This window comes from Bactrocera latifrons, unplaced genomic scaffold (assembly GCF_001853355.1).
Source record: "Bactrocera latifrons isolate USDA-ARS-PBARC rearing strain unplaced genomic scaffold, ASM185335v1 scaffold_100, whole genome shotgun sequence".
In the NCBI taxonomy this organism is placed as follows: Eukaryota; Metazoa; Arthropoda; class Insecta; order Diptera; family Tephritidae; genus Bactrocera; species Bactrocera latifrons.
The window spans coordinates 340,611-364,213 of NW_017534409.1; the positions used below are offsets into that span (position 1 = coordinate 340,611).

Consider the following 23,603-nt stretch of genomic DNA (forward strand, 5'->3'; position numbering starts at 1 on the left):
GTTCACTTTTTACGATCTTAAAGGATTGTCAAAGTGTGAAATTTATTTCGTAAATATTTAATTGTAAATATGTATAATTTAATTCATGTTGTGTGTATATAGTTATGAACTGTTGTTTTCAATAAAGCTAAGCAAAGCTTGAAAAATAAATGAAATATTGTTTTTTTTTTTTTTTGCATACAAATATTATATTAGTCATAGCAGAATTTGTGGRAAATTGAATATGAACGGAATAGGATATTCCGGTTTTTCCTTCGTTCTCCCACATAATTATCCATATTTTTGTTGTTATGTTACGTGTACTCCAACGAAGACTCTAAGTGGCTATTCACAAATCTGTCATAAATGTGTMAAACTTCATAAAACTATCCCTGAACTTTTTTTCCATAGCATAGATAAAATACTGATTACGCTGTTATTTGCTGTTCTATTAGAAACGCCATTTATTGTTGGTGGAAAATAAATTTTTGATACACTTCGTCGTACTSTTGCTGAATATGCTGTTGTCTCAGGACCATTCTTCGAAATTTCGCTCCAGCTCTACTAAATCCATAAAAGTCTTTACCAACATAGGTCACAGTAACCTATAACGTCTATTGAACTCTATGAATTCACGTATTAACAATAAGACTTGCAGTSCAAATACTCCCAAGTTAGAAACTTTCATTTCCGTGGAACATTTCCTAGCAGCAAGAACCATACAAAACTACCGACGTACGACTCCAAAGAAATTCCCAAAAAAAGTGTAAAGAGAAATGATTGGGAGGCAGTGGGCGTGGGCACCAAACACCTGCAGCAATGTTGCGTCACGAAGCATGGAAGCTTATCKGTGTGCAACATGCAGCTGCTTATAAAGCATTACAGGCAACAAAATGCCGTAACAACAACAACAAGAGTAATAGCCAAACGAAACGAAACGAAGTGCACACAACAATCGTGGCTAAAGGAGGCCAAATTCATTAAATGTGTCTGGCTGCAGGTTGTTCCGCGTTCTCATGCCGCCACCCGCTCGCCATGGTTGCCATACTTTCGACATTAATTTCGCTGCTTTTGCCGGCTGGTCGTTTCTTTCTGCTTTCTAGCATTGCATTCTTGCTCATTTCCCGTAACTCATTTTTCATTTAGTCTTTTGTAAAGCTCACTAATTAAATTATGAGTATGAATTTTTCATTGTGCCAAGGGCTTAGGTGAAATTTTAAAGGATTTTCCTCATTTTTTTGCCGCGGTAGCATTTTTGGTTGACAAAAATGTATTTAAGTGCAAGAGAAATGCTTTGCGTATTTTCTTTTGGTTTTTTTGTGAGAAGAGGTAAGAATTTTRTGAAAATGTTTAGCCTTTTACTCAGCAGAATATTTTTCTAATTAAAATAACTCATAATAGTGATTTTATAAAAAGCAGAGTATACATTTTTATACCCTGAACAGGGTATATTAAGTTTGTCACTAAATTTGAAACACCCAGAAGTTAGCGTGATCAGTATGTTGAGCTGAGTCGATTTAGCCATGTTCGTCTGTCTGTCTGTCTGTCTGTCCGTGTGTATGTATATATACGACTAGTCCCTCAGTTTTTAAAATATCACTTTGAAGATTTGCAAACGTCATTTTCTCTTCAAGAAGCTGCCATAACATATAGCTGCCATGCAAACTGAACGATCGGAATGAAGTTCTGTATGGAAAATTTTCACATTTGACAATGTATCTTCACAAAATTTGGCACAGGTTATTCAAATAAAGCAACAATGTAATCTCTGAAGAAATTGTTCAGTTCGGTTAACTATAGCATATAGATGCCATACAAACTTAATGACCATAATCAAGTTCCTGTATGGGAAACTTTCACATTTCACAATGAATTTTCACAAAAGCTGGTATGAGTTATTGTTCATAGAAATAATACAATATCAGAAGAAATTATTCAGATGGGCTTACTACAGCATATAGCGGCCATACAAGCCGAGCGATCGGAATCAAGGGCTTGTATGGAAAACTTTCTCGTTTGAAGTGGCATCTTCACGAAATTTGACATGGATTACTCCAAAAAAAATTGTTCAGATCGGATTACTATAGCATATAGCTTCCAAATAAACTAAACACATAGTTTCTAAAGAAATGCACCTGTGAAGGGTATATTATCTTTGGTGCAGCCGAAGTTAACGTTTTTCTTGTTTTTATTTTAAAATTCTGCAACAAATTATCTAAGAGTTGCTATACTATAAGTGACTTCTTACACTTCCATTAGAYGCGAATTCAGTATACATATACCTTCATGTGCTTACAAATATACTTTAACATACATATGTATGTATATATATACACCCTCTCTAACTTTTTCATCCGCTTTTCTATTTTCGGACCCACTTACTGCCGAAAATTTCTCCTCATAACCGGCCAAGGCACACAAATAAGTCTACATTATGGCACTTTTACTATCGGAGTCAACTAAATTGATGCGATTTATTTTCAAGTGTTTTGTGCTTTTCCCTTTTCCGTTCACCCATCGCCTCAAATATACTTTTCATCCGCGTACAATGTCAACAACCGCAAGACACTGCAGCGCAAATATCTCCAGCCACATATAAGTAGCAAATGGGCGGMTGTGTGCGTGTATGGGTGTGTATGTGTTTGGGGCAACCAACTGACCATGACCGAAAATAATCATCATCAACAGTTACGAAAAGAAAATATAAACAAAACCAAAATCACAGCAACAAAACTTGTTGAGACTTGGGTAAGAAAATAAGTATGTATGTGTATGTGCCTGCAGCAGCGCATAAAGTTAGTACTACAATAAATTAGGAAATGTAACGAAAGTAATATCATCTGTAGTTCAGTAAAGTAATAAAAGAACCGGCTCTTTCAAAGCCAACGAAACTACTAAATTATTACTTAAGTGTACACATACATATGTACGTATRWATGTGTGAGTATATTTATATGTGTATGCCGTTTTTTGAAAATAAAATACTTATTAAAGTRGTTCAAATGCAACCCTGCTGAGAAATCCGAATCAGGTTGAAGAAAAATTTACATATATTTTAGTTAGAATTTTTTCTAAAGGGATTACTTAAAGTTCGGTGCTGTTCAAAATACCTTCGATATGTTCAAATGCCTTCATAAAATRACAGATTTCATAAAATAAAATTGTTTATACTTAGGTTTTGGCAATATGTAATCCATATACTACAAAGACCTGCCATAAGTTTGGTTACAAGTTCAGGCCGATTTGGCCATGGCTCGATGGTAGCACTTATAGTTTTAGTTGGCATTGGCAACGCTGTTCGAACCAAAGATTGTCTGATACTCTCCAAATTTTAGTTAGTTATTCAATATGCATTATTATCCAAATATGACCACCAACTGTAGTTCAATGGATTCAATTCTGAACTTGCAGATGACCAATTAGCTACAGAAGTGAAACCATTAATATTATTTATAAATCAGTGCTGGTTAGTTTTCCTTAAGTGCAGTAGCAGATTATTGTTGACAGATCCGAAAGTATTGGCAGTCAGTGAAGAGAATATTACTAAACAGCTGTAGCATGCCTTCTAAAACATCTTKCTGATACACTGGTGCTCCAGTTTCAACAATTTTTTAGAGAACTATAACGCCTTTACATAGAGAAAACTTCCAACCAAACTATTAAAACRTATAGATGGTGACCGCGTTGGACTCTGGAAACAAAGACTTGCGCCTATAGCAGTCTTTTCATATTATTTTGTCACTTGCTTATTAAAATCTACTTCATCAGTAAATAAATTTTCATCAATCATTCAAAAAAAAAAAATGCCCTTCTGACCGTTGACCGCGTGCCGCCGAGGGGGCTGTTTTTTCTGCGAATTTTTCCTCGCTATATGCACTGTAAACTTCGTAATAGAATTTATGGCAACACCAAGTGTATTACTGAGAAGAGCATATATTATCGTCACAAAAGTTAACCAGTAAAAAGATATAATAGGTTGTCAAAAAAGTCTTGCGGTATTTTTTTTATGAATTATTTCGACGACAGGCCTTCCGGAGCGTGGCGCATCTTCAACCACCTCTTCACCGGAACGAACACGTTAAAACCATCGTTGTGCGGTGGAAGTGGAAACTGTATCGGGTCCATAAACTGCACAAATTTTATTGGCGGCTTGAGATGCATTTTTGCCTTTATCGTAGTAGTACTGTAAAATATGCCGTATTTTCTCTTTATATTGCTCAATGTTTGCGAAGCTATAACTCACGAACGACTTAAAAGAAACGACAATCAATCAAATACGTGTAAGCGCGTGAAGTGAGCTTTCCAAAAAGGTATGGCATGACCCGATGGATGAATAAAACTAGAACTACGCGCTCTCAGCGCCAACTAGCGAAAATACCGCAAGACTTTTTGACAACCTATACTTGAACAAAAACATTTGCCAAGGAAACGAAGGAGTATAAGACACTTAAATATACTATGTTTTGAATGATGTTCATTAGAACATTGCTGATCTAATTTCATATGGTAATATGAAATAGTAGAGAACTAAAGTTCTACTTGTATGAATAAGAAAAATATATACTATATATGTATTAAATATATAATATAAGTTTGAATGAAAAATCTTCTACATGCATAGCAACTTCCCTACAGGGACTTTAAAGTACATACATAAAGTACATTTGATAACTTTATAGTCACAACGGAGAAAGAAAAGAGAGAGAAAATCAGCTGACGATTCAACACCAATTCCTCCAAAGTGGAATCGTCTATACTGTATGTATATATGTCTTAACCTTGATTGCAGTTCATACACGTACGCGAACAAGAAAAAGCTGTGTCTAAATCATTGGCATATTTGATAACAAGTGCTTCAAATAATTTGAWGAAGGATCAATAATACCTAATATACACATATGCTCCATTTATATATTTATACATATRTATGTWTGTATAAGTATGTTGCCGAGCCGAGTAATGTTTCAAGGGCATATTTAAGTGACATTTTCTAACAATTACTTGAAATTGATAACAGAAAATATATATTTAGGAATAYTGATTGTTTTAAAAGCCTTTTTTAATCAAGCTTTAAAGTTCTTATTCAACGTCATGTTATGTGAGTAGACAATGCAAGACTTCTTATTTCTTGACAGTTTTCACTATTTCTTGAACATTTTATGGATTGGCCCAAAATTGCGCAATCTAAAATACTAAAGATTTAGATATATAGAAGACATAGATAGAGATACAAGCCTACGAATGATAATCAAAGACGGTGAAGAGATCGCTGAATACGTGCCTCCCATTCTCTTCAACAGATGAAAATATTAAAAAAGTGAAGTAAGGCAAGACAAGTGAGAGGTATAAGTATTAGAAAGATGGCTCTATATCTCTCGCGAGTCCGTCCAAATTATTTTGGTAGATATTTTGGGTATGMAACGCGTTCTTAATCGACTCGTTCTGATAAAGCTGAATTTTTTTTCAAAAATATTACGATTGTGACCGAACTTAAAGCCAAACACGCAATGAATGCAATCGATCAACCACCACAATCACCAGATTTGGCTCCGTGTGATTTTTTCTTGTWCCMYAAACTGAAATTGCCSTTCCGTGGAACCCGTTTTCAGTCRATCGAAGAGATAAAACMAAATTCGCTGAAGGAGCTGAAAAGAAGCCRAAAAGGGCTTATTAAAAGTATTTCGAGAACCTGAACATTTTTTGGCATAATGTATTAGTAATCCCCAGATACTTTGAAGGCGACAAAGTAAATATTTATGATTAATTAAATATATTTCGTTTTATTTACAATTTCCGGGTACTTTTTTGCCAGTCCTACGGATGTTGGCTCAATATGCCTGCCGGAATTATGTAAAACAGACATAGACGATTACCCGATTGCATGGAAGCATAATGTAAGAATGGGTGACATTGACTAGCCAGCCACATCTCCAGATTTTACCTTTCTCTCACATAATTTTGAAATTTTGATATTTGATAAAACTAACAGTGGCTCTCGTAMAATTAATAAACTAAACACAAAGATTCTTACAGGAGTCATTGCTTTATTGCACGAGCYGGTCGAAAACTTAACTCAACATATGTTTCAAATAATCTTCATAAGAATATTGCTGGTTTTATATAGAGAACATTGGGAATAGAACAACAGAAAGGTTACTATTCCTCATCTTCTGCCGCGTTGTTGTCTGCTTTTCCATTTMAAATTAATAATTAATATTTATATTATAATAATTTGATTGCTATAAGATCTGGATATTGACGGCAGATAAAAGAACGAATAATAAATAATTCCTCAAAGAAAAAATTAATATTTCTTTTTTCAAGTTCAAAAATATGAGCTCGAGTATAAAATCAAACTTTTGCTAATCATTAACTACTAATTRTATCAAATTGATCCCTTTTCACCACTTGAAGAGACTCATTTTGAGTGGCATCGAGCACAAAAAGATTGTTTACCTATGGCGACCTGCCATAGCCGCCCTTTCAAAGCATTTCAAATCAACTGAGTGCAAATTTGCCAACCTCAACTGGAAGCACATCATAGAGCATATAAATAGAAATACCAGCAAACAATTGAAAGTAAAAGCAGTCGCAAGTAAGTCGATATTAAGCATAATAGGAACGCTGCGTGACATTGCAAGTCAAGCTGCTCAACAGTTACTTTAGCAGATTTGTATACAAAACGGAATTATACTTCAAAATTTATTCAGCAGAATTCGTCAGTGGATTTCACCGATAGCATCTTACGAAGCAGTGTAGCACCGCAATCAGCAGAATCCTCCGTGAAGACTGAGCTACGAAAGAAAGTAAGAAACACGCGTATCGCGTCATTCAATTCGCCCCCCACGATGCGGTAGACCAATGAGTAGAGAGATATTAAGACGCTGAGCGAGCACCACATTATTAGTATTAAGTGGAAGAGTACGCGCAGGAAACTTGTTATTACGAAGGCTACGCTTTCCGCGCTTAAACATATACAACCGTCAATACGTCGGCGACGGCGGCGGCTGTGATGACGAACGCACATACCATATAAACAGAGCTATGGACGCGCAACAGCGGCAGAAGATATCAGCAGACAACTTTAAATATTTAAAATACCACTCAAGCTGTGTGCGCCTCGCTGTTATAGTAGAGCGTGAGTAGCGAGACGAAACCGTAGACACAGAAAAAGAGGTGGAAAAGAGAATAAATATTTTTGAGGAGCAACAACAGGATAATACTCACTTTACTTTTACCCTTAACAACGTGCTGTAAAAGCGAAGAAAAATGATGACACAAGCAGCCGCGTATAATAAGCGTATTGAGTKGGAGCCGACGAAGCCGCTTTGCTTATTTTGTAGCGGTACTTTGTGGTAGTTAGCTCGCTGCTTATGCTCGTTGSTTGCAACTTTAATAATTCATGTCTGGACAATTTTAAATGCCAAGTTTATGCGGTATTTGCATAAGAAAATGTGAACTGTAAATGTTGCCGCGGTGGAGGTCATGTTGCGGTAATTAAGGGCAACCTTCAGTTACACATAAGAGCTTTTTTGGGAGCATATTACAAATTAAACTTAGTAAATTTCTTTATAAATGCTCTGAAAGACTAAAAATCATACTTACTTAAGATGTTATAATAACTCAGATCAATTTTCATGTTTARGGACAAAAAAATCTATTTTCATTTCAAAAACCACATAATTAGATTACACAGCCTTTTTCGAAAGAGTTGTTAGCTTATTTTTCCCTAATATATATAATACTAGTTTTATTCTTGAGCCTTTTTGAAACAGAAATTGCACGAGAAAGCTGCAATGACATATTACGTTTGAAGATAACTCCCAAAAGTAGTTTTTAAACGGTAGAATTCATTTTCATAATMAAGACCACAAATTTACTAAAATGCTCTTGAAGGCTTTTCCGATATATACAAATATTGCTACAACAATACAGAACGTATCTTAATTCGTATGAGCATCCCTAGCACCCCACAGTCACATTCATTCACTAAATTATTATGTTTCATAACTTTAATATTATTATGTTTTATAAATATTCTCAAACATCTTAGATCCTTCAATAATTATATTGTTGCGGGGTTAATACCTTACGATTCAATTATCAGAGTACTAAGTTCACCTTTTCTTTTAATGATCTGAATAAGGGACAGGTAAACGAATGGCGCTTACGTCTAAGTAGTGGATTTACTTTTCAAGGCGACAAGGTTGACCAATGAAGTACTATTGCGTAAAAGCGACTAAGCTTTTTGAAAGGCACTAGTTTAATGAGCTTTGAGAATAAAGGAGTTTGAAGTACAGTCAAGAACACTTTTCTGTAGAAGTCATTTAGAGTAGCATTGATCTTATACGTGAAATAAGCTAGCTTTTGTTTGCAGAATGCATTCTTTTAAAATATTTTTATCCTCTACTTGTGAAGTATGCTCAGCTCAGTACAAACACTTCCAGTTTTGATGCCACAGTGGCGTGCTACATTGTGACCTTGTCTTGGTAATTTACCGGAATAATCGGCATACCTAGCGGGCGTGGGATATATTGATCCAGGAACCCAGAATTGGTATTGGCAAAGAACTGAGCTTTTCTGCCATAGTATGGGATGGGGTTGTTTTTAGTGAGCCATTGCAGATCCCCACAATTATATTTCTTGTATAGAAGTAAATAGTATGATTGATTAGTGATGATATGAACAATATSTTGAATTACCATATTTCCATTTGTGTACCTTAAATGGCGCATATTGACTAATTTTTTCATATAATCTAAATTGGGATTTTCCTGAATTGTAGAATATTACGTAAAACTTACATGAAAAGTATGGTCATGTATTCAAGGCCATCAAAAGGTATTATAGCTGATGTGACCCGCAATTACAGTAGCCTGAAAACCGCACTGAAGCACAATGCAAAGAAGGTCAAAACATCCCTGCCTTAAGTGACGGAAAGTAGCTATTGTTCGTTAGAGTATTATCCCTGCAACAATGTAATTATTGAATGAACAAAGGTGTTTGAGAATATTTATAAGACATAACTTTCTTGAAGCTCAGGTATAAATTAGGCGAYGAGTGAAATGTAGTGAAGGAATCTAACTGTGGGGTGGTAGAAAAGAGACGTTCTTTTTTGTTGTGAGGAGAAAACTTTGTGAGCTACATGACGGTCTCCGAGTTTGTTATCCCCACTAGCAAAATTCAAGTTTTATAACTCAGAGCTGGTAAAAATGTTGTTATAAATGGTACCCACGAGATCGACGTAATATAAAAATAATAGAAAAAAATTCAAATTTTGTCCAAATGGCTTCTGTTTTTTATGCAGATTCCTTGATGTTATTTATTATTCGAACCAAATCCAAAAAAAAAAAATTTCCGAAGTTCCAGGTAGCTTGATGAATCTTGCTATGCTGCTAGGTTCCAAACATAGTTCGGGACGCGGCAGAGTCGATCAGCCACATATCATTGGAGGACGTTTCAGCATGGTAGGAATACATCTTATAATCAGTTTGGAACTTATTCATTGGGTATGGCGCATCCTAACTGTGCAATACTATATATATATATATAACGACTAATACGATATTTTAAAGTTGTATTCCTAAAAAAGGTGTTGTATCGGTTTATGAGGGTCAGAGAAACTGTTTCCCACATATACCCAACATAGTGATTTTCTACTCCTGTCAAAAAAGAATTRCGAAGGTTTTCCGACTTCTCTATAATAACATCATACTTCGAGTCAATCCAATCCTCTTTGCTGGCGTTACAATATACATACTATATATAATATGTTTATCCGACTGGCAACGATGAACTCGACTGACCTGAATAGCGTTGAACAAATATGCGAACTCTGCGTGAAATGTGCTGCTATTTATTTTGCACTTCGCATGCATAATATTTACTGCAAAAACAACAAAACGCATTACTGTTTACACACACATATGCTTGACTTTATTTAAATTTATATCCACCAGAACTACACGTGCACATCTGTTACATTCAACGACTGCCAACATAATTCATGCAACAATAACACTATAAGAGCTATAGAAACAACAACAAATAAACGCATAACAATTACTTTTCTAACAAAACATTTAACGCTCACTCGCTTAGTTTGCTATTTGCTTGTGCTGCGCTGTGGCCACAACCAACAAATCCCTGTAGTAAACTTTAAGTGGTAAAATAATAATAAATACATAAGAACGAGCGCACAATCACCCGCACAACTAATATAACTAATGTGGCTCTAAGGCAGACAATAAAAATGTGCGCAGGCATACTGAGAATATAGTAAGCAGTTAGCATTTAGTAAATGCAACAAATGTGCGTGCGTTTAACTCGCATGTTGTAACATATATTAATGCTGGTTAGTGTGTCGCTTAAGCAGCACCCTAATTACCCTCGCTACCACTCCACCACATAGCTGAACGTAGTAATGTTTTGCTGAATGGTGACGGCAATTTGACTTTTAGCGGCTGATAAGCCGCAGCTTGCTGTGTTTGGGCTTAAAGTCACAATTATTTTACTAGATATATTACTTGTTGTTGTTGTCCGTTTCATACATACTTGTTTATTTAGATTGCGTGTTCTAGCGCTATTGACTGTGGATGGCACGAGYTCACCGCCTTCCTAGTTTACACATGCCTCTAACTGGCAAAGTCACGCAGCGATTTTTTCACAGCTCACGACAGGATTCAAGAGATAAGTAGTTTTCCACAGTATTTTCCCTTATTTTTTTTTTTTTTTTAAGTAAACTCGGAGTACTGAGCGTCCTTTTGAAATATCTGCCATTTTATGTGAGATCTATGAATAGAATTTACTTCAACTGGGCAAAAGTTGTGATGTCTCTTCGACCAGATATTTATAAACATACTGAAAAAATTTCAAAATATGAATCCAAACCTTACAAATACTGCTAAGTCATTAATAATACATGAAATCTACCTCACCGGTTGAAGAAATTTCGAATAAAAACTCAGTGAGTCCATAATATTTCTAAAGCTCTTCGGACGCAATTGAACTAATTACAAATCTTCCAATAATTTTTACATCAGTAGCAAGATTTATTGTAAAAAACTCAACTTTTAAAGAAACATTCTACATTCATAAAAAAATATATACATTACAAAGRTGAAACAGGGTCTCCCAGAAGCAAATTGTTTTGAATCAGACCACATGTAAATTAGGACGATGGAGCTTTCTTGAAACACCATAACGATTTTCGAACTTTTTTCTATATTTCTTTGGTCGGTAATGTATAAAAGACAACAAAATCAGAGTAGAATTAATCATACAGTAACTCTACACCTATATGAATTACGCTCATCGATACATTATTGCTGAGATAATCTATGACGAAAGCTATGAGAAATAATCGCGTAAAAAATTAATTCCATTTTTTTGCTTCAGAACTTACGCACTTCACAATTCCTCCAACGCACTACATGTTTAGTTGACCAGACTTCTATAGTTCTCTTCGTTAGATGTCTTCGAATTAGTCGTTAAYATAAATCTATTAGATAATGGTGGTTTTAGTGCTGGATTGGTAAACTCTTTAATCCAAATGATAAGTCATTGTGGTKTTAACAGGGCKWAGTAAATTAAATTCTYCTGTATTATTCTTTRCAAARGCCAAAACTYACTGCATTTCTGTGACGCAAAGCGCTTCATTAAATCAAATTACCGTTACAAATGTGCTTATAAACCAAGGTCATCACTGGTTCTCAAACATTACATCAGCAAGGTCACAATATGGTGGCGAATTTTTGTCCATATTAAACAAGCGAAATATGTTTTTTTCTTTGTCTAACACCTGCCATAAAACTAGATCGTAAAACAATAGRGTTTGAAACCAAAGAAATGGTACGGAGCATTTCATGCAAACCCTCTTGCAGGTACACGATCGACGCTAAGTCAAACTATTTTCTTGGAAAATGAGTTTATATTGTCTGTGCTTTCAAATTTCTCTTCTGTTCTAGGGTAATTGAGCGCCGACTGTACTGAGTTTTCAAAAACTTTTCATGAAAAGATAACGCATTAATTGATAAAAAAAAAACCGATAAATAATGATAAAAACGAAAACTTATTTCAAATATAACTAGTATTATATAGAATCAATGCTTTTTCTCAGATAAACTTAAATCAACTCCAACCAATGCAAACAACAAGATTTGAGGTTTAACCTTGAAATATTAATTTTATCCTAAGAAGCTTTTATACTTTTGATACTAATGAATTAACGACGTCGCCTTGAAAAATAAATTACTGGATAACGGCTAAACTTAGTTGCCTTGAACATGTTCCATAGCTGCGTTTTATTCGCAGCAATTAAAAAAAGGTTACTTAAGTACGGCTGAATATGAGCTTTATTAGCGTACCTCTTTTACCTGTTATGTTTAAAATATCTAAAGATATTCCAGGTGAGAGCTTCTCTTTTCTATTGTTCTTGTACTTCATTGTTCTTAAGATACTATACTTTAGGACATCAGATTTTTTGAAGACCCTTTATAGCAATTACGTTAATTTTAATCCTTTTTCTTGACCTTGATTTTAAGACCGCAATTTYGACACCTTGAGTTAGACAAACTCTTTGCAACACTGAAATAACTTAGGGTATAAAAAGGAAAACATTTAATGAAAATCATCAGTCATCTTCTGGTTTTCACACAGAATATCACTGGAGAGCTTATCTTATATACACTCAGCTCTTTAAGCAGTTATCCACAATGTCCCAACATTTTGAATCAAACTTTTCGATACGTAATTTATTAGCAAACGAAGACGGTATTAACCCAGCGCTAACACCACCACCATCTGATAGATCCAAGTCACGGAACGAGCTGATGTCGCCTGACAAAGACAACTGTGGCAGTCGGCCCAACTATTCMTACAGTGAGTTGATAACCATGGCAATMCGTAGCAGTACTGAAGGCAAACTTACTTCGAATGCTATACAGAACTGGATCAGTGAAAAGTTCCCTTACTATCGCAAAGAAGAGCATGGCTGGCAGAATAGGTTRAAGCAGACTCTGAGTACAAGCTCTTGTTTTTGCAAAATTCGTCGGCCTATAAATGACCCTGGGCGTGGATGTTATTGGGCAATTAGTCCAGAAGAGGGAGCACTTCAGGCTCAGCAGCCGGTTGATGGCAGTGAGGCGGTAATTGGGGCAATAGTGAATGGTGTWTCGTATCCTCAGGCTCCAAATGCGGTGTACTTTCCCTCGCCACAAGAAATGCAGGAAGCTCATCAGACCATGTTGGTTCAGGCGCTACAAGAGCAAGAAACCTGGTACCAATACCACTTGGAACAAGCCCAACTCATAGAGCAGATGATCATGGCGTTGCGGCAACAGCAGTTTCAACAACAATACGAGGAAATGCATCAACARCTCGAATCTCAAAAACGGCAAATTACTTTTCTTACGGATCAGCAAATATCAGCGTAGGTAGTATTTTATCTATCGGAAGAAAGTTCAAGGACGSTTTTCGAATCATCAACAACTTATTACATCGGCAATTGCACCAGTAATATCTTTCACAGCAATATAATTAAGTGTAAAAAAAGCAAACCTTTATCTAATTTTACCATCCAAATATTTATTAATATTAGTTTAAGCATTACAGTAATAATATAATTATTCGAAGTTAATAAAATTAAAAAAACAGAAATATTATAAACTTTAATTCTCCGTGTTGATTGAAGTCATACCCCTTTTATCCTCTTTGTAATTTATTGAACACCTTTAGCTTCAGCTTTGGTAATATATGGTTTTTGTTCCCTTAGATTTGGTAACAAAATATTTTATGGAGATTTTACTTAAATATTTGACGTTGTAAAATCTCAAATTCACAAAACCTTTGGAGGAAAGGAACATAGTTAAAATCTCATAAGGCGATTCTAATTAGCGAATATTATATTATATATTCAGATATGTTGAACTGAACAAAATCGGAGGGCAAAAATGTGTACTGTTGATGACTGATGTTTGTAGATAGATATATTCTATAGCTGATGTTTTTGGAATATCAGTTTGCGCAGCAACAACTGATTTTAGACGACTTTCGCGTATTTCGTTTTTTGGCAGAGAGTAATATTTCAAACTACTGTAAAAAACACGAGTAGCCGAATATCAAAAAGTTCTGAGTATATTAAACTTCAAAAAAAAAAAACTTTACGATAAAGTTGTCAGTTGCAAGTTTGCAACACTTGGGTTGCCAAAATTTAAAAGGCCACCTGARTTCGTAAATATTAGCCAAAAGTCTTTGAAATCACTAAACTCTCTTCTGGTTTCGTTGAAGATAGTGGAGAAATGCGTTGATCTCTTAGTGGATCTAACGTGCTTTTAGACAATAAACGTGCAATGTTCTAGCACACAGAGATATTATTGGTAACTCTGAAGCAGATAAACTAATCAGAGCAGCCTACATTAAGCTACCGGAACAAAAGGAATTTATATGCCTAATGATGTTTGTAAATATGTTATAGATATGGATGTGTCCCGATGGAGTCAATCCGTAACAAGTTCTGGAATCTCGAATTATATAAATGAAAAAAGAAGAAAATTATCAAGGTAATTTGAAATCATATTATACCACCTTATGGGTCCCGAAAATTTTCGGGATCCCGAAATTAAAAATTGCAAAAAAAATTCATAGAAATACGAAAATCATGTTATGCAACCATATTTGTTCCGGAAATTTTCGGGATCCCGAAATCAATAATTGCAAGAAATTATAATGTTACACGAAAATAATGTTATGCAACCTTATTTGTCCCGGAAATTTTCGGGATCCCGAAATCAATAAAATCAAAAATCGATATTTTCATCTATCTATCTATAAACTTTCGGAGTACCGAAATTTGCAATCCAGTATCAATATTGGCTTAGTATATTGTTATCATACATATGTATGTCTTATATATATGTACATATATATTAACCTGTTAAATATCGATACAATATACTTACAGTTCTGCGAGAGATTGATGGTCCTTTGCGCGTTGGCCACAGCGAATATCGCATTCGATGGAACGATGAGCGACATTCACATAGTTCAGCGAATTAAAATACAGCGGCAGCGCTGGCTGGGTCATGTTGTCCGGATGGAMGAAAACACTCCAGCTCTGAAAGTATTCGACGCWGTACCYGCCGTGCGAAGCAGAGGAAGAGGAAGACCTCCACTCCGTTGAAAGGACCAGGTGGAGAAGGACCTGGCTACGCTTGGAATATCCAATTGGCGCCACGTAGCGGAAAGAAGAAACGACTGRYGCGCTGTTGTTAACTCGGCTATARTCGCGTAAGCGGTGACWACGSCAATCAAGAAGAAGAAGAATATACTGAAATATATTCATATCGGTCTGACTTAATCTTGAATATTCTATGAAWGTGTAAATAGATATTCTTAACATTCAAAATTAATCCCCTTCAAGCTTCATATATGTATGTATCTAAGCTATATGTATGTATGTACAAATTTATTTCATTTTCCTTAAACCTTAAGTACATTAGGCGACGGGCCTAAGATATTGTTTAATTAAAAAGTTCAATCTGAACAAAAAATGTAAGTAAAGTAAAGTGTGTGTTCTCATAAAAATAAAGCAAGAGCAAGTTATGTAACAATTTTATAAATACGTGTGAAAGATATGGCTGTCTTCAGGCATTTACATAGAGCCACGCTGTATTTGCCTCAACACCAACACTATTTACAGAAGCAGTGTTGGACAAGCAGGCAACCATTTTTGTTGGCGAAACCCAAAAAGTTTTGTCAAATCGTCTTTGCTCCTAACATGAATATTTACTCGACCACATCTAAATGCCTCGGCATTTGTATACACACATATACAGCAGTGCCCATGCCTGTGTGCGTGTGTGTAGCAAAGCGGATTATGAGCTTTTCGGGTTGGCTCTGCATAAAAAGGGTTCAACGGCAATATGTGGCGTGTTTCAGTTGTTGAATGTTTATTATTTTATGCGCATACAMAAACATGCACGCACRCACACATGCATACACACATTTGCGTTTATGCATGTCTGTTATTTTAGTATGCAAATGTGTGCTTATACATTGTGTGAGCTTATGTTTGAATATGAACAGCAGAAAACACTAAAATATTTGGTCCATACTACTGATTGTGCAAACGTTTCAATTATGAAGTGTCAAGCCCATTTAGGTGGCAAAAGTACACACACACAACCACAGCAYGTACAACAGCAGCTCCTGCCGCTGGTGAGTTGAAGCACTTGAGAGTAGACAGCGCAAAGGTTGTCACACACATGCATACCGAGTTAGAGTTTCATATGAAAGTGTTTATTATTTTGGCTAGTCTGGTTGATAAATGAAACCGCCGCATGTGTGTGAGTACTACGTTTATTAATATACAGTTATATATTATAAATATTAGTATAGGTATATGAGGTTTATTTAAATATTGCACTCGTATGGTCGTTTTAAAATTAAATAAAATTGAAATTGAATTGTAGCTCTGATAGTTGTAGAGTGAAGAGGACTGTCGCTAAATTGAAATGGGTTGACAGTGTATAGGAATGGTTTTTGTAAATGTAGACACATATTGTATATGTATATACCAAATTCTCTTTTACATACATATGTAACCACATATTCATCCTTTATTTACTCATACTGGTTATAACAGCAGCTCTCAAATTATTTTTATTTATAAAGGTGAATTTTTCATAGTTCGGAATTTTCACGGAAGTGTTCTCAGTAAGAATACATAGATCCATGTTTCTTCTTTGTTGGTCATACAAGTMACCACACTTTGCCACAATGCATATAACGGTAAATAAATCAAAAATAAGCATTTAAATTATATTACGAATGGTCATGCCATTTTCAATTCAGAAAACTTCGCACACAAACATAATATATTTGTATGTAGTTAACATCATTGCTAACCATGGCGTATGAGTAACCTCGGCGAATTTCTCCATGTCTGCATATTTCCAATTTTATCGCAAGCCACACTAATGCATTCCCCATTTTAATGGCTGGTGGTGGCGACTTCTCTGTGTTACTGCACAATACTGTTATGCAACAGTCGAACCCGCAACACCGCTTAACGATTTAAACCGCAAAACAAAATCGAAAATAGTATTGGCGCAAAAACGAAAAATTGCAGGTGGCTAGAAAATTGACAGCGGTTTCCTTCAATTTACAAACACAGGAGGAAATGCTGTTTTTTTTTTTTTTTTTTTTTTTTTTTTTTTTTTTTTTTTTTTTTTTTTTTTTTTTTGTAGGTACTCCTCAATGCTTGTAAAGTGCGCTGTCATCTTTTTACATGCAATGTTGTCCACATTGGCTTGTTTCATTTTCCGTTATTTAAGTTTTTTAAAAAACTTAGAGGAAAATCTGATTTCCACTTCGTCGCTAAGTCTCTAGACATAAAAGCAAGAGCTCACCAACGAATTTTCGGCTCAACATTTTGAATAGCAGTCGTGAAGGCAAACTTACTTTGGATGCTATACAGCACTGGATCTGTGAAAACTTCCCTTACTACCGTAAAGAAGAGCATGGCTGGCAGAATAGGTTAAAGCAGACTCTGAGGACGATTGTTGTTTTTGCTAAATTCGTTGACCTATAAATGATCCTCGGCGTGGAAATTATTGAGCGAATAGTCCAGAAGGAGCACTGGTGAATGGTGACCCGCATCCTYAAGGACTCAAAATGCGGTGTACTTCCCCACACCGCATGAGATACTGTTATTCCATGCCTGGTAGCAATATCACCAGCAACCCCTGCATCAGCAACTAATAGTCCTCTAACAAGAGCAGATTCAACAGCAGTACGAGGAAGTGTATCAACAATTTAGTTACCACTAACAACAAATGGCGCTTCTAAACGCTCAGTAAATATCAGCTTAAGTGATACTTTACCTAGTATTTATTTATTGCTATAGTAATATCTTCAGCAGCGGTGCGATRAAGTTAATCAAACACAAATTCCTTTCTAATCTAGATATCAAAATAGTTTGTGATATTAGTTTAAGAAATATAATATACGTCATAGTATTAAAAGTTAATAAAATTAAAAAAAAAAGTCTTAAAAGCTTTACTTCTCTTATTAAAATCAGCCGTGTTGGTAGAAGTGAGGCTCGTTTATTCGAATATTCTTAGTTCCAGCTTTGGCACTTTTTTCTGTGAAGATTTCTTGAATTGAGAGGGGATTAAACTAGCTAAGAACCTACGATAGGGTTTTAAATATTGGAAAGTAAACTTTGAATGAAATGCATTATGTTTAAGGTAGTGGTTTTGATGACTAATATCTGTTAACCACATAGACGAAATTGTAGAAGACGTTAGGATGTTGGGCTTTTAGAATATTTCAAAAATATGTTAACATTAGCAATACGGTTATATTTCAGACTTTTCAGACATGCTCGTTTTAGTCCAGTACTGAATTTTGCRTTTCTCTTCCAACTCGATTCTGTTCAATATTTCAACAGGGGTCACACTATAGAGATATTTTCCGTTATTAACCAACAATTATTCTCACCATGTCTGCATTGACCATTAAAGTTTGGTGTTGATTGATCTTAAAACTTCTTTACTTCAATTATTTTATTCGCCTTACACTTTACAACACGCTGCAATTTTCCAGGGAGCAAAAGGTACAAAAGTCAAGCTGCTGTACATTATTTGTTTGACGCAGCCTGCCACCAAAGCGTGCATATATTTACAGACTCAGCATCAAAAACATACACACATACATATGTGTAATGAATGAAATTCGTCTTGCATTCAGGTTGGGCCGCGAATGATTACTGTGATGAATGTTTGCGATATTCGCCGCCTCCCAATTCCCACTGCTAAGTTATATTGCATGGAATAATTTCTTGCTCGCTGTTTTCTTTTGCTCAGCCACGCTTCAGCGTTTTTGCGCTCATACTACTTGCATCAGCATTCCGCGGAGAATTGAATCATTCGTGCTCCAATGCCTGCGAAACACATACAGGCASGTGCAAATATGCACACATGCTGTGTGGAGCTGCCACTTGCTGCTGGCACACAGCAGTTACCAGCGGACGACATCACTTCCGCCACCTTATTTCGCGTAAGAAATCATAAAAAAGGTTAAATTCACAATGGATTGTATTGCTGGCGTCCATATCCATTCAAAAGTGCACTTGTATGAGTGTTGGTGCGAAAAGTTAGCTGCCACATGGCTTCACAAAGTGTGTATGCGTTCGAGTGACGCGCCAAATGCCTTGAGTTCAATTCCAAGTTAAATCGTTAAGTAAAAACGAACAAAGAAAAATATTGCTGGCTTAACAATTTGGTTAATCTGCAAAAGCAAATCTTCTCGTATAAAAATGAAGGTAGTTGAAGCCCACACAATCTCTAAGCGCCCTAAAATTTTATGCAAAGCTTGGCCCAACTCCGCTTGCGTGGCACACACTTTGCATAACATCATTGTTATTAAACAAAAAATATTTTTGTTTTATATTTATTTGCTTGCACTTGCTTTTGTCTCTGCCGCAGCACACAGATTAAGTTACACATAACGGTTCATATGAATTCTGAATGATATTGCGAGATAAATGATGCAAATGAAAAATGAACGGAAACCGTATATAAATGCGCAACACTTGCTGCAGTGCCACAAAGCATTGTGGCAGCAACTTTAAGTCCATTTACCTTGCAATTTGCTTACCGCATTTAAGAAGACCGAAAAGCAGGGAAGAACACTGATTTAATTAAGAAGTATGATGAAAGTAAAAGGTTATGATTCCTGTTTTTTGCGGGCTGCATAAAATTTAATAAGAGAACACCTCCGTTCGTTTAAAATTTATATACAAAGAAGCRCACACCCTTAAGATATATTTATTCGTATACGAGACATTAAAAGCTCTGACCAAAATTTTGACTATAAATACTCCTCCAAATTCTATATCTATTAACTACGAATTGTCCTRTTCGATCTTTAAAAGATTTTACTACTCTCGTGTTAACAACACTAACATCTAATTTATTCCAACGATTCGTTTACTTTYCTTTTTGATTGATTTTTGTAAATTATCCAAGCTCTAAGAGCTTTATCGTCTTCTTAGACCATGCWCATTYTTAGCTAAATGGAGGGTCAAATCTYCGTGGWTTTACCCCATTTGGTGTGCATTGTRGTTTGGCGGCAACATCAGGCCACAYTGAGGCAGAAAATGCYGGAGCCATGAAATAAAATATAGCATTGTATAAAATTAGTCATTGGTGGACACTTGACTAATATTTTGCTCAAATCGTAAACGGTATCAAGTTATCTGCGTAAAAAAACACAAAAAAAAAAAAGAACAGAATCCATTTGAACCAAATGTGAATATCTTTTCTCTTATTTTTATATAATTTCGTTCTTGTTGCTACTCTTCATAGCAACATTTATACCAGCTCTGAGTTATAAAACTTGAAATCTGTTCAAAGRCCGGCACGTAGCTCACACCACCTTTTTCTCCCAACAAAACAAGAACACCAACCAACCACTAAACAGTTATTTTTATTCACTGAGCGACTATATTTTACCTGAGCTTCAATAAAATTATGTCTTATAAAGACATAGCTCTCAAACTCTTTTAGTCATTCGGGTACAATAATTTTACGGTTGCCGCGGATAATACCCTAACGAATAATAGCTGCTTCACGTCTTTTATGGCAGGGATGTTTTGACCTTGATCGCATTGTACTTCAGTGCGGTTGTCCGGCTACTGTAATTGCGTTTTGCATAACCTATAACACTTTCCGATGGCCTTGACTACATGACATAATAAAATTCTGGGCCAAAAAAAAAAAATGTTATTTTACACTGCATGAATATTTGGACAATATGTGGGATTTCTGGTACACAAACGAAAACATAGTAACTCAAAATTATTTTTTCAAACATCAGTCATAAGTTACGCTATACAAGAAATATATTTTTGATATTCTACAATGGGTCACTAAAAACAACCACATCACATTCTATCACAGGGGATTATACCATGACCAAGGCTCAGTTCTTTAACAACATACCACCTGCTGCCAGCTCTGTGTTCACGGAGCAATATTTCCCAAACGCGGTAGGTTGGAGGTTATTCCAGTAAATTACGCAAAAAAGGTCACCATGYGGCCCACMASWGCGGCCTTAAAAACWGGCYGTTTRTTCTAAGATASCATACCATACTTCATAAGTAGAGGATAAAAAATATCTTCAAACAATATATTYTGAAAACAAAAGCCAGCTTATTTCAGGTAAAAGATCAATGCTGCTCTAAATGACGTCTGCAGGAAAATTTTCTTAATTGTCTGAGCTGTGAACTCTTTTCTTCTCAGCAGAGAAGTACCTTTATAATAGCATAGTCTCTTTTACACATGGGAATTTCGTCGGTCAACCATGTAGCTTTGAAAAGTATATATTACTGGATAACCTCTAGGTTACCTTGAACATTTACCACACCCAAAAACTACCGAACATCCACTACTTAGAGATAAGCGCCATTCGTCTACCTGTCCGTTATTCAGAACACTAAAAGTATAGGTGAACTTAGTATACTAATAACTAAGKCGGCGTCGCTATTTTACCTGAGATATTACCAAATTCTTTTATAGATATTTTTTGGCAGATCTGTCTTCTATTGTTCTTAAATTACATTGTCCTTACGTTGCTAGACTTYAGAACGTCGGACTTTTTACTTCGGTTTTATTGTGTCAGCTTAGATCTCTTTTGGTGACCTTGATTTCCTTCCCGCACTTTGGCCAAAAGTCAACCCAAGTTAACCCAATCCTTTGGAATACAGAAATGCTTTAGGGTATAAAAAGGAAAATTTGTAAAGCAAAAGTCATCAGTCACCTTTTGACTTCCACACAGAATATCACTTGAGATTTTATTTAGCTCACAACCACTCAGGTCTCCAAACAGTTATTCACAATGGCCCAACATCTAGAATCAAGCTTCTCGATTCGTAACTTATTAGCAAATGAAGATGGCACCAACACAGCACTAACACCACCACCATCTGATACATCCATGTCACCAAACGAATCGATGTCGTCTAACGAAGGAAACTGCGGAAATCGTCCCAACTATACATATAGCGAATTGGTGGCCATGGCGATTCGCAGCAGCCCTGAGGGTAAACTGACTTTGAGTGCTATACAGAACTGGATTAGTGAAAACTTTCCTTACTACCGAAAAGATGAGCAAGGCTGGCAGAATCAGATAAGACAGACACTGAGCACGAACTYACATTTCCTGAAGGTACCACGACCTTTGGGCGAYCCCGGACGTGGYAACTATTGGACAGTGAGTYCGGAATTGGCCGYTGGTTGTATTGCTGRCAATGGAACTGYATTTGGGCCTTTACTTAATGGCGTAACGCATSCCGAGTTGCCGAACGCAGTCTATTTCCCCACGCCACAAGAAATAGATGCCACTCAGCGGGCAATGCATGAGCAGCAGGTGTGGCAGTTCCATCARCAACAAGCRCATATWTTGCAACAACAACTAYTRCAACTKCAACARCAACAACTYCAGCAGCTRTACGACGAAACATAYCTAARGCTGATCTTCCACCAGCAGCAAATTGCWTTCTTAACAGGCCAGCAWATTCCWACTTAATTTAGGTGCTTTACCTAAGTACTGTGTAATATTAGTTAMAGTATTATAATMTAATKYTWAGTAATATTTTAAGTWAATAAAATGTGATATAATTWAAAAAATAGCGGTTTTCGCTTTTARCTTTATGAAGTGTTACAGARTTTATGGTATGTTAAAAAAGTCATTTTGCAAAAACTTGTTTAAAGCAAGTTAGAAACTGCTAAGTTCGGCGGTAACTGAACATTTTATATATTTATTGCAACTTGCAAGAAACAAAGACAGGGAAATAATTTAAGTTTTAGAACGAAATAAAAGCAATTTTGTATAGACGTATATGTTCTACATATTTRCAACTCCTATACTGACAGACACAAAAGGTTTGTTAGAAAAAGGAAGACCGAATTATACTTTGTATGTGGAAGTTGGGGCAGTATAGACCAGATTTTATCATTTACCTATACCACATACAATTAGAATGGAACATACAAAAAAGCCAGTTGTATGGAGTAAAGTCAGACGGATGTTTGAAAAGTTTTCGCTCAAATTTATCCAGTYATATACACTACTTGAGCAAGTCACGCTTCCTCATTTCTATTTAGTTAACTAACAAATTGGCGAAATATGCAGTACAAATTCACCCGGAAATTCGAAACCCTTAATATTTGGTATGTGAAAGCCAGGGAAAGTATAAGTCCGATTCAATTCCTTTTTGTCATACAGACACACCATTATCAGAGAAGAATTATCCTATAACCGCTTGAGGGGTATCTAAGCCAATAAAGAAGAATAATTTGACTTTAACATTGGTCCAATTGAGCTAAGAACAGGCATTTTTGGTCTCATGTGCCTCTTTCTTATTACTTCTTCAAAGCACCCGGAAATTGTAATTAAATTCTTCTGGCAATTCAAAAAATGTATTTTGCTAAGTTCAGTCCTACTAACTTCTATCTAACTTATTTTTTCGAAATAACATCATATCCTGCTACATATGAGCGCGATCTGTCAACCAGTTTGTTTGAAGGAACTGTCTAATACGGTACACCTCAGTAGTGCGT

General features: G+C 35.7%; 3 protein-coding genes across 3 annotated transcripts in view; 2 read left to right on the forward strand and 1 right to left on the reverse strand.

Annotated features, from left to right (window-relative positions):
• Positions 1 to 12,692: 12,692 nt before the first annotated feature.
• On the forward strand, positions 12,693 to 13,412 carry LOC108967048 (forkhead box protein A4-A-like). The gene has a single exon (XM_018930267.1). The coding sequence runs from the start codon at positions 12,693 to 12,695 to the stop codon at positions 13,410 to 13,412; it is 720 nt and encodes a 239-aa protein (XP_018785812.1).
• Positions 13,413 to 21,879: 8,467 nt separating this feature from the next.
• LOC108967056 (forkhead box protein D1-like) lies at positions 21,880 to 22,569 on the forward strand. The gene has a single exon (XM_018930279.1). The coding sequence runs from the start codon at positions 21,880 to 21,882 to the stop codon at positions 22,567 to 22,569; it is 690 nt and encodes a 229-aa protein (XP_018785824.1).
• Positions 22,570 to 23,295: 726 nt separating this feature from the next.
• Positions 23,296 to 23,603, reverse strand: part of LOC108967063 (forkhead box protein I2-like) — a 1,792-nt gene continuing 1,484 nt past the window's right edge. Inside the window, exon 2 of the mRNA XM_018930293.1 lies at positions 23,296 to 23,316. Within this exon, the coding sequence (XP_018785838.1) occupies positions 23,296 to 23,316 (21 nt within the window). The remainder of the gene's footprint in view (positions 23,317 to 23,603) is intronic.